At 41.3% G+C, this 14,579-nt stretch overlaps 1 protein-coding gene across 4 annotated transcripts in view; it reads left to right on the top strand.

The window, feature by feature from the left end:
• Positions 1 to 786: 786 nt before the first annotated feature.
• DIAPH2 (diaphanous related formin 2) overlaps positions 787 to 14,579 on the top strand; it is an 868,194-nt gene continuing 854,401 nt past the window's right edge. For all 4 annotated transcript variants that reach the window (XM_057538261.1, XM_057538259.1, XM_057538260.1 and 1 more), the window contains exon 1: positions 787 to 1,193. In XM_057538261.1, the coding sequence (XP_057394244.1) occupies positions 1,059 to 1,193 (135 nt within the window). In that variant the 5' untranslated portion in view covers positions 787 to 1,058. The remainder of the gene's footprint in view (positions 1,194 to 14,579) is intronic.

The raw sequence follows: 14,579 nt of genomic DNA on the forward strand, positions 1-14,579 counted from the left end.
CTGCTGCACCAAATCACCTAGCATTTGTCTAGAGATTTACATTTTTAACAAAGCTTTGACACACAAGATCTTATTCGCTCCCCACAACAACTGTAAACCTAAAGTAGCTCAGTAAACTGAAAATAGCACTCAATCCAATTGTTAGCTCTCCATAGGTGCTTTGGCTAAAGAGCCTTACACCCCCTCGGGATTAAGCAGTGGGCGCCTGCTGCTTCTACTACCTGGCAGCCTGGGAATAAAGGAACGACTGTATTTCTTTGGTCGCAACGCAATCATGGCAACAGAAAGCACCCACTCCTTCTACTTTCACCCGTACAGTCTGTCTAGGCAATTAATCAGCGCTCCCCGTGGCGGTTTTCCTACAGGATGCTAGTTGCCTTGCCAATCAACCCCTCCCAAGGAGTGGAACACAACCACACCCCCGGCGAGGCCTCGGCCAGCCGGGGAAGGTGCTCTGGCCTACACGAGTGGAAGCGGAGACTCAGGTGAAACTCACACGTGAATCCTGCCGGGCCTCAGTGTCCCCATCTCTAAAATGGGCTACACCTCCTCTCTCTTGGCTAGTTCCCTCCCATTTCACGCTAGGCCCCTAGGAAGGGAAATCAGTGCTAAACCGCAGCTTAAAGTCCTCTCGTTTGGCAGCTGTCGCCGCGCCGGGCATGCTCAGTAGCCCGGCCGGCTCGGCAGCGGGAGTAGGAAGCAGCTTTCCGCGCCCGGGCGGCGGACTGCGGGCACTTTGATGAATCACGTGTGCGGAGGCCCTCTTAAAGAGATAGGCACCTACTTTCCCTCCACCCTGAACACCACCCCTGAGGGCGGCGGCGGCGGCGACCGTGGTAATTGCAGCCGCTCGGGGGCAGGGCTTGCCCCAGCGCAGAGTAGTGGCAACGGCTTGTCGCTTCGGGAGCCCCGGGGACGTGAACTCGGCAGACCTACTCTCTCCCCCTCCCAGGAGGAGGTGCTGCCGAATCCACGCGGGGCAGCGGGACCGCCCCGAGGGGCTTCCTCAGTGGAGGAGAGGTGGGGTTCCAGGGCACAGGTGACAGGGCCGGAGAAAGATGGAGCAGCCCGGGGCGGCGGCGGCGTCGGGCGCCGGAGGCTGCGGCGAGGAACCCGGTGGGGGCCGAAGCAACAAGCGGAGCGCGGGGAACCGGGCCGCCAACGAAGAGGAAACGAAAAACAAACCTAAATTGGTGAGTGCTCCCGCAGCCCCCGCCGGCCTTGGGGACAGCGAGAGCCCCGGGGTCCTCCTGCCGTTGAACACGGGGGGACCCGGGGCCCCCTCCCAAGGGTGACCGCGACCTCGCTGTGCAACTCCGGGAGCCGCTAAAGCAGCGGCCACGCCGAGGCGCGGAGACGGCGTGGGGGCGGAAGAGCACCCCCTTCTCCACTTAACCCCTTTCTCCCTCTTGGCAGCCCGGGAGGCGGTGCGGGAAGGAGAAAGGCCCCACCCCAACTTGGGGAGACCCCGAGTACCGGGTAGGGGCTGTTGTTTGTCTAACTTGTGGGCGCGAACCTTCTTTGCGCGATTCCATTCCCCTCCCACCCTTGTCAGTTGCTGGGTTTTTGCTTCTTAAAGCTTAGGGTTCGGGCAGGGGAACCTAGCTCTTTTTTTTCAGTCCCACTACTTGGGAGCCCACCCACAGACTTACAAAAAAACCCCAAAACAACCAATTAACCAACCAAACAAAAAATCCCCCAAACAACAACAGAAAACACACAACGTAGGCCCCCAGTCTTTCTACTTGACCAGATATCTAAGGAAGAGGCGCCTACATGCTTTTTTTTCCCCCTTGCCTCTCCATGTGCTCTTCCGAGAAACATTTCTTTGGAAGAGTGGGGGGAGCGTGGGAGTTAGAGGCTGGGTGAGGTACCACCAACTGTCGTGTGTGTAATCGTCAGAGACGTCCAGTACTTGCAGTTAGTTGATTAAGAACGCTCAAAAGCAGTAGGCAGACGGCACAAATCTCCCCGTCCTGAGAGTGTGTGCACCAGTGGGAGCAGTCCATTTCCTGCCACTGACTTCATGTGCAGAGGAATGAAATCTATGGGGCCTGGTATTAGATTGAGAAATACTGGAGTGTCTTCAACTCATCAGTTAAAACGGTTCCTCTTTTTTTTTTTTTTCCCCTTCAGCTTATAGGAAAATGGTTTAATAATAGTGAAACTTAAAAACTGGTCAAATTCTTACAGTATATTGGCCAAAGACTATTTTTGCCAACCCTGGCAAATATTAGGCAGACATTTATCAATAAACTTTCTAATTTGGGTGGCAGAGGGGATATGGTTTTCCAGCACAAATTCAGCAAATACTCCTTCTGTCTGAAGGTTCTTCGTTTAGGTCTGGAGCACAAGCCCCATGTTGCATATCTAGTTTTCTGTTTTAACCAGCAACTTGATTATAATAAGGAAGGAGGCAGTGACATATAACTAAAGCCTTTTCTTAGGGTATCTGGCCATTTAGTATGTACCTGTTGTGCTTCTCTCCCTTGCCTGCTGTTTGCCTTTCAATTATGAACTGTCCAGATTGGAAAACAGTGACCGAAGTGTTATCGTTACAGGAAATATGTAGCCTTCCATTCTGTGGAAAGGGACCTAGTGGGGTAGAATAAAACAACCAGTCTAAAGTCTCATCAATTCCACCCTAACTTGAGGCAAATTAAGAATTACTTGATGTGTCCTCTTATCTCCCCTCCCCCCAGGTATTTACAAGTGAAGGAACTGAGTCACAAGCTCTTTGTGAATTGTCTATACTGGCAGGGGGTTAATGGGTGCCCCTATTATAATACTTAGAAAAGTTTTGTGAGTGTGTTACCAAAGTTTAATGTATTTAAAAATCCTGATGTTGAAATTTTATGTTTGCGGTAAAAGAGTGATCATGTTTCTTTCTTTTTTCTTTTTGGATCCAGTACAAAACTGGTTTAAACAGTGATTAAAAGTTTAAGCAAAAGTAAAAGCGAACTGATAGTTTCCACAAAGAGTTTGGTACATCTAGCAAGAGCCTTCCACTTTTAGGATGTGTGAGCTCAAGAGAAAGCACTTATTTCTGTCTGTTAGTAATAACACCTTGATTCTATTCTTCCCATCCTTTTGGTCATTTGTCCTGTTGCATCTTTTATGCTTTGACAAGGTAACTAGATAGTTATGAGATGGTATCACTTTCAGTTCCTAGCTAACACTATTTGGTGTTGAGTATAGCTTGATATAGTAGAACAAGTATTTGAATCCAAGAGTTCGTGAATATCAATGGGAACTTGCTTTTGTACTCAAAATAATTTTTGAGCCTTACATGATTTTACAAGCAGATATGTCAGAGTTTATAAACATAAATTTAGGAAGACATTTCAGCACATTTTAAGGCAAGAAAGTTGACCAAATAATAAGACTTGGTAAACTTTTAAAATAAATGCCTTACTTCTTATTTTGAGTTGTCTTATTGAAGTGCTCAACATGTTCTAAGGCCATGTAGAGAGGAGTTCATCTGGGATTCTTAAAATATTGCTGGTAAAATAAAGCTTTACCTAGACTAAATTTTATTATTTTGAGTATTATGTTGTTAACCACTGTAGTAGTCCTTAATTGTGTTTGTGTGTGTGTGTGTAAAGGAGTTGTGGGGGATTGTAAAAGAGAGCCATATGGTAGTAGAAATTATTTGTGTAGGTGATTATGGGGGATAAGGGTTCTTAAACTGAAATCATATGAAAAAATTTGAGTGTATGTAGGTACATTCAGTTTTCTGGGCCCCATAGTTTTCATCAGTTTCTCAAAGGCATATGTCTCCTACAGAAGAATAAGAACTTTTGGGTTACCAGAGAGAGAGTAAAGGAAATGCCAGTTGATTCCACTTGAAGAGACTGGGGAGAGGAGGAGGTCACCGACAAGGGAGAAGGGAAATAACACTGACCACATGAGTGGTAGATACTGAAGATAGTGCGTCTGGGAGTAAGCGGTTAATTACACACATCTATATAGTATTAGCTAAAATGAAAGTTTTTACTGCATAGAAAATTTAAAGTGATAGCTATGGTATAGTGGATGCGTACAGTACAAGGCTTGTGATTCAGTTGTTTTCATTTAGTTTCTCATTGTTCTGGGAAACTGGAGAAGGAAGGCATGTTTTCTATAGAGAGGAACTACTTTCATTTATATCCTCAACCTTTTGATGGGTATTAGAATTTTTTCAGAGCGACATTTCAGGACCCTTAACAACTTCTGCTTGAGATTAATTAAATCAGTTTGACAAAGCTTACTTCCATTTTCTTCATCTGTGCATCCTCATAATGACCCTTTTATTTTGGTTCTTTTTAATGAAGGCAACCTTGTTTTGGACTCATCACAGTTTGGATAATGCCTTAGTAGTAGAGCTTTGTATTTTATGTAACTATCTGGTTAGGCCCAGATTGTAGCATGTCATCAAACAGCATGAATCTTAATTAGTAATTTGATGTCAACCGTGGAATGTATTTTGTCAAGTCAAGTAGTACAGAGAGCTCTAGAAGTGTCATGAAGGGGACATCCTAAATCCCACGTATTTAAGGCAGTGACTTAACCATTAAGAGAGGCTGGTGTTAAGGTAGAACCAGCAGTCCTCACACACATACCATGGTGTAGAGTGGCTTAACATTCTTTGATGTTTTTGCATTTTGACTTTGTGTTTCTGTATAATTCCTGAAACCTCTGGTTGTTTAGATAGTAGAGTCACATTAGTAACTTGAAATAACGGAAGTTAATGTTCTGGTTCTTACATAACTTCCTGAGTATTTGGTTATTTGTTTTTAGTTGGATAAATCATGTTTTGATTTTAATTGATAAAGGCTGAGCACAGTGTGTTCCTGTATGACACAAACACTTACTGAGCACGTACTACGTTCTAGGCATTATTCCGAAGATTGGTGATACAAAGGTGCCATTGTCTAGTGAGGGAGACAGGGAAGTTAATTAATGACTACAGAGTGGTGTGATAAGGAACAATGGGAATATGTATTAGCAGGGTGATAATAGAAACGTGGAGAGGCATCTGAGTCTAATTGGATGCTTGAGTGTGGTAAGGAAAGGCTTACCATAGTAGGTGATGTTTGCACCAAGGCTTGAAGAATAAGGCATTAATTGAAGAAGGGGAGGGAAAGGCATTTAAGGGTGAAAGAACAATGAATACAAAGGTAGAGAGACGTGGTAGCATGTCCAGTAAAGAAGCTGCGGATAGATGGCAGTGGCTGAAACAAAGGTTCCATATGGTAGACCTGTTAGAAAAGAGACTGAGTCCAGGTCATGATGGGTATTTGTATGCCATGTTAGAGTTTCAGCTTCTTTCTGAAAGCCATACTAAGTCATTGAAGAAATGTAAGGAGGAGACTGAGCTGAATTGTATTTCAGAAAGAAACTTAAAACGGTGGAGAATTTCTTGGACAGGGATGCCAGAATGGCGGCAGGAAGACCAGTTAGGAGGAGCAGAATGGCATAAGAGTTCGATGTTTAGGGTTAGAGACCTGGATTCCAATTGCAGTGCATCCACTCATCCATTTCCTAGCTCATCCATTTACTCGGCATATTTCTCTACATCTCAGTTTCCTCCTGCCGATCCATTGCCTCTCCTTCCTGCTACCCACCCTGAACATCTTCACCAAATTGGAAATGTCCGCCATATTTCTCCTTTATAAATCTAACCCGCCTCTCACAGTCCAGCTGGTGCCTCATAATTCTCTCATTCTTCCATTAAACTTCAGCTTACTGAAGGCTCTTCCTTATTCTGAATTCCTATCGTGGGTCTAAATGTTATATGCTGATCTCATACCTCCAAGAGATTTTAAAGTGCTTGGGTCCTGCTTTATGCCTATTCTTGAAAACCTTTATGCCTATTCTTGAAAACCTTGCAGACCGGTGCTGGCGTGCAGAGCTACTCAACAAATGATTATTAGCTGGGAAGTCTTTCCCTATAGGCCAGACATTTTGAGAGTGTAAATTGTTGAAAAGAGGCTTTTTGAACAAGAAATGTGCCATTTTTTCTCCTAGAATATATGCTCCATCAAATGAACCTGTCTGTACATTCTTCTGTGTCCTTTCTCTAATTTTGAAAGTCGAGAAACTTCTTGGCTGGACGATCTCATCCCTTACTGCCTCATTTGTTTGGTTGGGTTCTTGTGATGTCACAGCCTGAACTTCCATGTGGGGAACCAGTATCAAAAAAAAAAAAAAATGGTACAAATGAACTTATTTACAAAACAGAAATAGAGTCAGAGATGTAGAAAACAAACTTATGGTTACCATGGGAGAAAGGGGGAAGTGGGGGAAGGCGGGATAAATTGGGAGATAGAGATTGACATACACAGTATTATATATAAAATAGATAACTAATAACCTACTGTATAGCACAGGGAACTCTTCTCAGTACTCTGTAATGACCTATATGGGACAAGAATCTAAAGAAGAGTGGATATATGTATATGTATAACTGAATCACTTTGCTGTACAGCAGAAACTAATACAACCTTGTAAATCAGCTATACTCCCATAAAAATTAAAAAAAAAAAAACAACAACTGATGATGACCCAAGTAACATTTTATTGGTATTAATAGGAGATATCAGATTATTGGCTAAAGAATACTGAATGGAGGACCAAAGGACCTGGGTTCCAGTATTTATTCTATCTTTTAGTTGCTTGTGATCTCTGATGAGCCGTTTAATACCAGAGGTTTGAGCCCTTGATTAACATCTGCCAGTCAGCGATAAATGCTTTCCTGATTTGCTTTACAAGGTGGTTTAGATAAAACACAGTGATGAATGAGAAAGCATATAGGAAATTCTATATTGCTATGCAAATATAGAGCATTATTGTTAACCCCTTGCATTACCTGAATCAAATGTATTGTGGTTGGATAGTTTAATGGCTTTCTTGCAATTTGATAGTTCTAAGATTATTATTGTACAAAGTGCCATAATATGGCTGTGTGCTGATTGATTGCTTATTCTCTCTCCAATTCCATTTGTCCATTTGAAAGATTATACATTCTGTCCTTCTGCTAATAATTCTTTGTGTTTAATGAATACAAGATGTGAGTTTAACTTTTTTTTCACTGTAAATTTTTTAAAAAAGAATCAGGCTATCCTTTTCTTTCCATGTATCAATTTTGAGGCATTTAAAATTTCTGTTAAGAAAGCTTCACTACATACCTATGACAATTCTGTCTTGTCAGGCAGCTTACTGCTGTTGTACAAATAAGAAAACTGAGTCACTGATGTGTTAAGGAGTCTGACCTAGAGATAAGTTTAAAAGCTCTCAGTTCTCTTGTCAAAGTTAACTATAGCACTGAATCATTATGCTTCAGGCACTCTGAAAGTGAAAAATTATTCAATCTCTTTTTTTGTTCCTTTTTGGAACAATTATCATTGTAATCCACCTAGATTTCACTCTGAGTGTCAAGAGCTCTGGCAGTAGCAACATGTCATTGAAGTAAAATCATATTCTTTTCCAACCTGGTCTCAAAGAACACTGTAAATAACAGGATGCTCTGAAAATAGTACATACATAATATATGCTAATTTACATGAATCAGCACATTTGACTAACTAGCTCTGGATATCAGTAGCACCGTAAGGATGATTATTGAAGACCCAACTTTCTCCTGGTCCTATATTCCGTCTGCCATGCAGAAGAGACCAATTCCTTCTGTCAGATTTTGGCTGTTTGATATTTTCTTTTGTCTCATGACTGAAGAAACTAAGATGATGGACAGATGACTTAAAATACAGTTATATACTTGATATCCAAGTGGGCATCTTGTAGAAGATACTCAAGTGGAAGACAGCTCAAAAATGATGCATGTGAAGGGAGGCTGAGATACATTTTCACATAGCTATTTATTATGAATGTAGTAGAAAGAAATCAATTCACACTAATTTAAAACTTATCTACCTGATCAGGCTGAATCCGTTTCAGTCTAAATGATTTACTTGGGCTGTAGCTTGAACAGACATTCAGCTGAATCCTGATCCTTGCTTGCTTTATGTGAGGTGGCCTGGGGAAAAGGGCATTGGTGCCTTTCTCATGAAAGAATGTAGAAAGCAAAATCTTACTAATCACCACTTACACAGGCTTTGGTTTAATGAAGGTTTTGCTGTATTGCTTTAGCGAGAGAGTCAGCTACATTGCTACCAGATACAGAACAGCAAATCAGCCTCCAGTCTCTCCGTCTGCTAGGGCTCTATGTCGTGGTGCCTAGTGCAAGTGAGGAGTTTCTCAGCTGGCTATTCAGGCAGGCCTAGGTAGGAATCTACGACTTCATTAGGAATGAATGATTTCGCAAACGCTATTGATTCAATCACCTCGCAATCCTGGTGTTCATCCAAGAGAGAAAAGATGTTGGGTAAAATCCTTTAAAAAAAAAAAGTCTATTTGTTCTTCTGTGATAGATATCCACATGCTTTTTTGTAAAGATCTGCTCAAAATTATGAGGAACTTTTATCCACGTTTAATTTGTTGGTCTTTCCCCTAGCTAAAAGTATCAATAAAAGAGCTAAAATAGAGTTTTCACTTTAGTTATAATATGGGCTAGTTAATAAGGCTTTTTTAATAAAAGGTATGAAAAATTTTAACATACTAAAAAGTAGACAGGATAGTATAATGAACCACCATTGGGTATTATACCATTAACTATGTAGAGTAGTTATTTTGATTTTCAACATTTGCTTCATCCATTCTTTATTTTTTTCCTTGCTAAAGTACTTTAATGCAAATCCCAGATATCGTCATTTTACTCCTGCATACTTCAGTGTGCATGTCTATAAAAATTACTGACTTTGTCACATCTTTAAAAATTAACATATTCCTTGGTATCATCTAACACTCAACTCATAATCAAATACCCCCAATTGCCTCAAAAAACAGATTTTTAATCTCATGTGTGCCTAATTAATGTACATGTCATCGAGCTCTTTAAACAAATACAGCTTTATATTAATGGTAAAATGTCGTTCAAAGTTGCTCCACATAAAGTGCTATCATAAAGTATCAGCTCCAGTTAAGTTCACTTGTGTCTTTAATTCTGTAGAACTATCTGGAAAGTTTGACTGTACAAGTGTGGAGAGGCTCCTTAGAACAGCTACTATGTGCTGAGAAAAGAGACCAAATTAAGACTTCTAGCTCCACTCACTAATTGGGTAATCACTCATTCTTCATTTTGCAATTTGTGGAGTGGGGTTATGTGCAAGAATTTCCCTCCCAGGGAAATTGTAGACAGTTGGGCAAAGGACCGTCTTCTTGAGTTCTGTCGATAAAGGGTTCATGTAACTCTTTGGTACACACACGCATACAACTAAGTTTATGTTACTAGCTCTAGTTTCAATTTCCATACACAGGCCAATTTGGTACTTGAAGTGTCTGTGTTTTTTAGCCTTTTTAATACACTCTAAGTTGCCTCACGTGGATAATTGGGTGAGCAAAGCTTTACAAAGAAGTCTGAACTATTAAGTTTCCTTATTTAGACATTTGTGGGGTTAAAATTGAAAAAACAGGCTACACTAATGAGGTGATAGAGCTGGGGATGGGTGGAGTGGGTAAGTATGAGAAATCGACTTGGGCAAAAGGCCTACACTCCACACAGATTTACCAAAGAAATTGTGTAACCACTACTTTCCAGACAGCAATTTAGTGCTGTTATTGTGCTGCGCGGCAATAAGCATATAATTTCTTGAGCTTTGCGGACTCAGGTAGCTTTAGGCTGGCAACCCATCTCCACCCTGCAACTTCTAAGCTAACCATTTACTGACCCAATCAGGTGGGTGATTTTTCCTCAAAACAGGAGATGAGTGATAATTGTTGGGGCTGGGCAGGTGGCGTTTTTCACGTTTTGGTTCGGTCGAGGGAGGGACAGCTCTGGAGGTGGTGTTTTATGTGCTTCGAGATCAATCACTGATAAAATCTCAAAGGCTTAATAGCATATTATGCTGGCTGAAGCTGCTTAAGGAAGATTCTATGTGGAGAAAGCAAGACCTTGTGTAGACTGCACACTGACATTTTGAACTTAAATGTGTAATCGAGACCAGGGCCGCTGTGTGTGGTTGGGCCCTGCTCACGGGTGTGAGACCACAGAGGTCACATCGCTTACCAAATCATTTGCCTAGTCCCAGGAATGTGACTTCCGGGGACCACTTTTCCTAGTTCACACAGAGGTGCCATCGGGCTAGCTACTGAACTTAAGACCAGTTGGATTTTATTCTCACACCAGATGAGAAATTCAGCAAAGCACAGAACTTAGTTTAATGTCTCATTTACCATAGGTGTTTTCCATTTGTCATTGATTCGGAAAAAACAGTATAAGGTGTCCATGTATGTACTATGTTGTCCTAAACCTGCTTGTGAATGATTGCAGCCCTCAAGTGTAGAGGGCTGTGTCTTTGAAGATCTAGGCTACAGGTTCAATACGTTGATTACTTTCTCTGACCTAAGGCTCCTCCCTTTCTGCCCTCCTCCTAGTCATTTTCTTGACTTTCTTGTCCCGCAGTACTTCACATGGTTACAGATTGTACAGGTAAGACTGCATTTTTTTGAAGTTTGTGTCATAACTCCGATTTCTCTTCACTTACATTGCCCACGATTCAAGGCAAGAACTTATGGAAAGTTAAGATGGCTTAAAATAAATTTGGCAGAAGCATTTCCTCTAATAATATGCTCTGCAGTCTAATACCTTGCATTACAAAATCAATGTGTTCCAGAAGAGTCAGTGTGTACACAGAACGTTTGTGAGTAGAAATAATCTTTTCTTGGGCTGACCTCACAGCTTGTTTTTCATTGGCAGTGCATTAGCTTGCATTTCCCCCCCCCTTTGGTTAAGTAGCTAATGGTCTTTAAACAAGCTATTAAAGGGAAGAATAATTTTACAATGCAAAAAAATAAAAGTGGCCTGGATTTTATCCAAGCTGGTGGTTTGGCTTTTCATGTATTTGTTTTACTAAAGCAGGGCTAACTCATGTTCTCTGATCTCTAAATTCTCAGGCTTGCTCCGTGTATCCTATGCTTGCTTCATCAAACCGTTTTCAGATGGTCTTGTGAATTTCTGAGAGATCCAAATCCTCCATTTTTACATAAGCCGAGTAGGTCTGAGACCAAATATGAAGCTTTAAGTGGCCATATCTCTGTATAAAATGGAATTGAGGCATTAGCTATACCTTAAAGTAGGAATTGTGCAGGGCTCCATGCTCTTTCTACCCGCTCTGCTGTAGCTAATTGTGGATCAAAATGTTACATTACAAACCCCTGCTTTCAACCCTCCCTTTAAATAATCGATTATCACTTGCATGTTTCCGGCCCTGAAGATCATCACCATCGTTTTTACTTGTTTCTGCAAATATTATTAATGGTGTATCCTATGGCCTGGGCACAGAAGTAACATGCAGAAGGGTGGCCAATGGATAGGAAATCAGTGACTGAATGTGAAAGATTTATTTAAAAGCATTTCCTATCTACACCTGTCATCAACCATATTGCCATAAACTAGTAGAAACTTCATTTTGATCTTAATACCACCGCTTCATGTTTTCAAGGTGCATCTTATTTTATAGAATCATGCTATACAGAGTTGAAATAAGCTGAATAGGATATCTAACTGATCCTATTAAGTTGTATTTTTTTAAGAGTTTCTGGCAATTTAAAAAGGTTATATAGAGAGTAAGCTAACTACTTCTTAAAATGTAGCGCTGGGCAAGTCATTTATCTCTTTCCTCTCTGGGTGTCAGTTTATTCTGTAAAATAAGGGAGTTGAAATAAAGTCTTCAAGGTTCCATTCAGCTCTGACATTCTGGGAGTCAAAGGTTATTGAGAGCTGTAATGAATCTGCCCTAACATAAACACATGACATCTGGGTTCTAGTTAGAAGAAAAGTTGGCAGTCATGAAAGATGACTGTTTAAGGCTGAATGCTAAGGGTGAAAATACAAGTTAACTTTACTGTCCTGTTTCTGGAGTGTAAGTCTAGTTCAGTGAAGGTAACGTCAACATGGTTTTAACCATGCATTGTGTGCAGGGCCCTGCTGGCTCTCCTCTGGGTCATCCTCATACTTGGGTGGTAGCCTTGGTTCACTGACCAAGTGCAGTGCTCAAGCCTGCCCAGAGCTGATTCTCAGTAACCAGTAAGATCATACGTGCCAGTTGTTACCCTAAGTACCTTGCATGTATTGGGTTGGCTAAAAAGTGCCTTCGGTTTTTAAGTAAAAATAAAAGACACATTTTTCATTTTTACCAAGAACTTTATTGAACAACGTATTCACGCTTTTGTCCCACTACTTTCTGCCATTTTTCAGGCAACTTCATAATTCCACCTTCCCAAAACTTTTTATCTTTTTGAGCAAAGAACTGTTCCAGGCGCCTTTTACAGTCTTCCAGGGAATTGAAATTTTTTCCCTTAAGAGAATTTTGTAAAGAATGGAATAAATGGAAATCCGAAGATGCAATGTCTGGTGAATACGGCGGATGAATCAGAACTTCCCAGCCAAGCTGTAACAGTTTTTGCCTGGTCATCAAAGAAACATGTGGTCTGGCGTTACCCTGATGGAAGATCATGCGTTTTCTGTTGACTAATTCTGGACGCTTTTTGTCTAGTGCTGCTTTCAGTTGGTCTAATTGGGAGCAGTACTTGTTGGAATTAATCGTTTGGTTTTCCGGAAGGAGCTCATAATAGAGGACTCCCTTCCAATCCCACCGTATACACGTCACCTTCTTTGGATGAAGACTGGCCTTTGGTGTGGTTGGTGGTGGTTCATTTCGCTTGTCCCACGATCTCTTCCATTCCACGTTATTGTACAGTACCCACTTTTCATTGCCTGTCACAATTTGTTTTAAAAACAGAACGTTTTCATTACGTTTAAGTAGAGAATTGCATGAGGAAGTACAGTCAAGGAGGTTTTTTTTGCTTAACTTCTGTGGAACCCAAACATCAAAGCTATTCACATAACCAAGCTGGTGCAAATGATTTTCATCACCTGATTTGGATATTTTGAGTATGATGGCTATCTCCCGCGTGGTATAACGTTGATTGTTCTCAATTAATGTCTCGATTTGATCGCTATCAACTTCAACTGGTCTACCTGACCGTGGAACATTGTCCAATGAGAAATCTCCAGAACGAAACTTCACAAACCGCTTTTGACATGTTCGATCATTCACAGCACCTTCTCCATACACTGCATAAATCGTTTTTTGCATTTCGGTTGTGTTTTTATCTTTCTTGAAAAAATAAAGCATAATATGCTGAAAATGTTGCTTTTTTTCTTCCGTCTTTAATACTAAAGTGGCTACACAAAAATTCACCAATTTTAATAAGTCTTTTTTTAAATGCATGCTGATATGACAGCTGTCACGTACCATCTAACAGAATTATTTTGAATGAAGTTAAAGACAACTAAGTGCTACTAGAGCCATCTTACAGGAAAAACCGAATGAACCTTTTGGCCAACCCAATAATCGTCAAGAACCGTGCAGGGTCTGGGGTTTTATCCTGCTTACCCATCTGTTGCTGTTTCCCGGATGATTACAGAGGACTCAAGACTCCTGGGTCAGCGACAAAAGATGGTTTTTTATTCATTACAGAACCAGCAGCCAGAATGTCAGCATGACATGCTGGTTCACTACAGTCCTAAGTCCCATGAGGTAGCCCAGGACAGATGCCTACCCAGGCAGTCAGTTGCATTACAGGAGAGGAACACTGAGCTTGGTGGACTTCCCACTTTTATGGTAAGCAGAAGCAAGCCTGCTCTTTGTCTGGGGAGGGGGTGATTTTAGTACCTCATCATCTCGGTCGCTTGCTACGAACACAACCTTGGGAAATGGCCTGGCTGAAGGGTTGTCGGGCCTTTCAGCCTTGTCAAACCCAGCAAGAATGTGCAGGGATGCTTGGGTATTGATGGCGGATATCCTCCCCCCATCAATAGTAATTCATTTGATCCTCACAACAGTTATTTTGTAGGTGTGGAGAAAAGGCTCAGAGCCAATCAGTAACTTGCCCGAGGATATGTAGTGGTGAATTTGGGATTCAAGACCAGTGTGCCTATAAAAATCCATGTTTTTAACCACGATTTTGCATATATTGCCTAAGACCGTAAACTTCAGAGTAGCTCTAAATTGACCTGAAGACCTAATGGTTCTCTAGACTGGTGATGGTTGGACCTGCTCTAGATTTGCACTATGCTTATGTCTAATTTAGAAGGGAGAGTTCAGGGACCATTCATTTTAGTGCCACTGATAATCAGAAGTTAAGATTCTTTGAATCACTGCCATGAAATAGTGGGTCAGATATGTGACCACTTACTTATTAGAAAAGAGCCATGAGGATGAAAGTGATGAGGCCGTGGATTTTAAGGATGCATGAATGTAATTCTTAAAAATACCAGTCTGGCTTCTATCAAATAATGTCATGTTCACCATAAGGCCTCCTGTATTTTTTTTTTTTTTTGGTCTTTTTTTTGTTAGCCATGAAGAGAGTAGCTTCTGAACTGGTTGCTTTGCAAGCCATCCTGCCTGCTTCATCTTGTAGTTTCTATCTCTCCTCCCCTCCCCACTCTCCTTCTGTTTGTGAAATTCTGTGTGAAGTAA

This window comes from Balaenoptera acutorostrata, chromosome X, assembly GCF_949987535.1.
Source record: "Balaenoptera acutorostrata chromosome X, mBalAcu1.1, whole genome shotgun sequence".
Lineage (NCBI taxonomy): Eukaryota > Metazoa > Chordata > Mammalia > Artiodactyla > Balaenopteridae > Balaenoptera > Balaenoptera acutorostrata.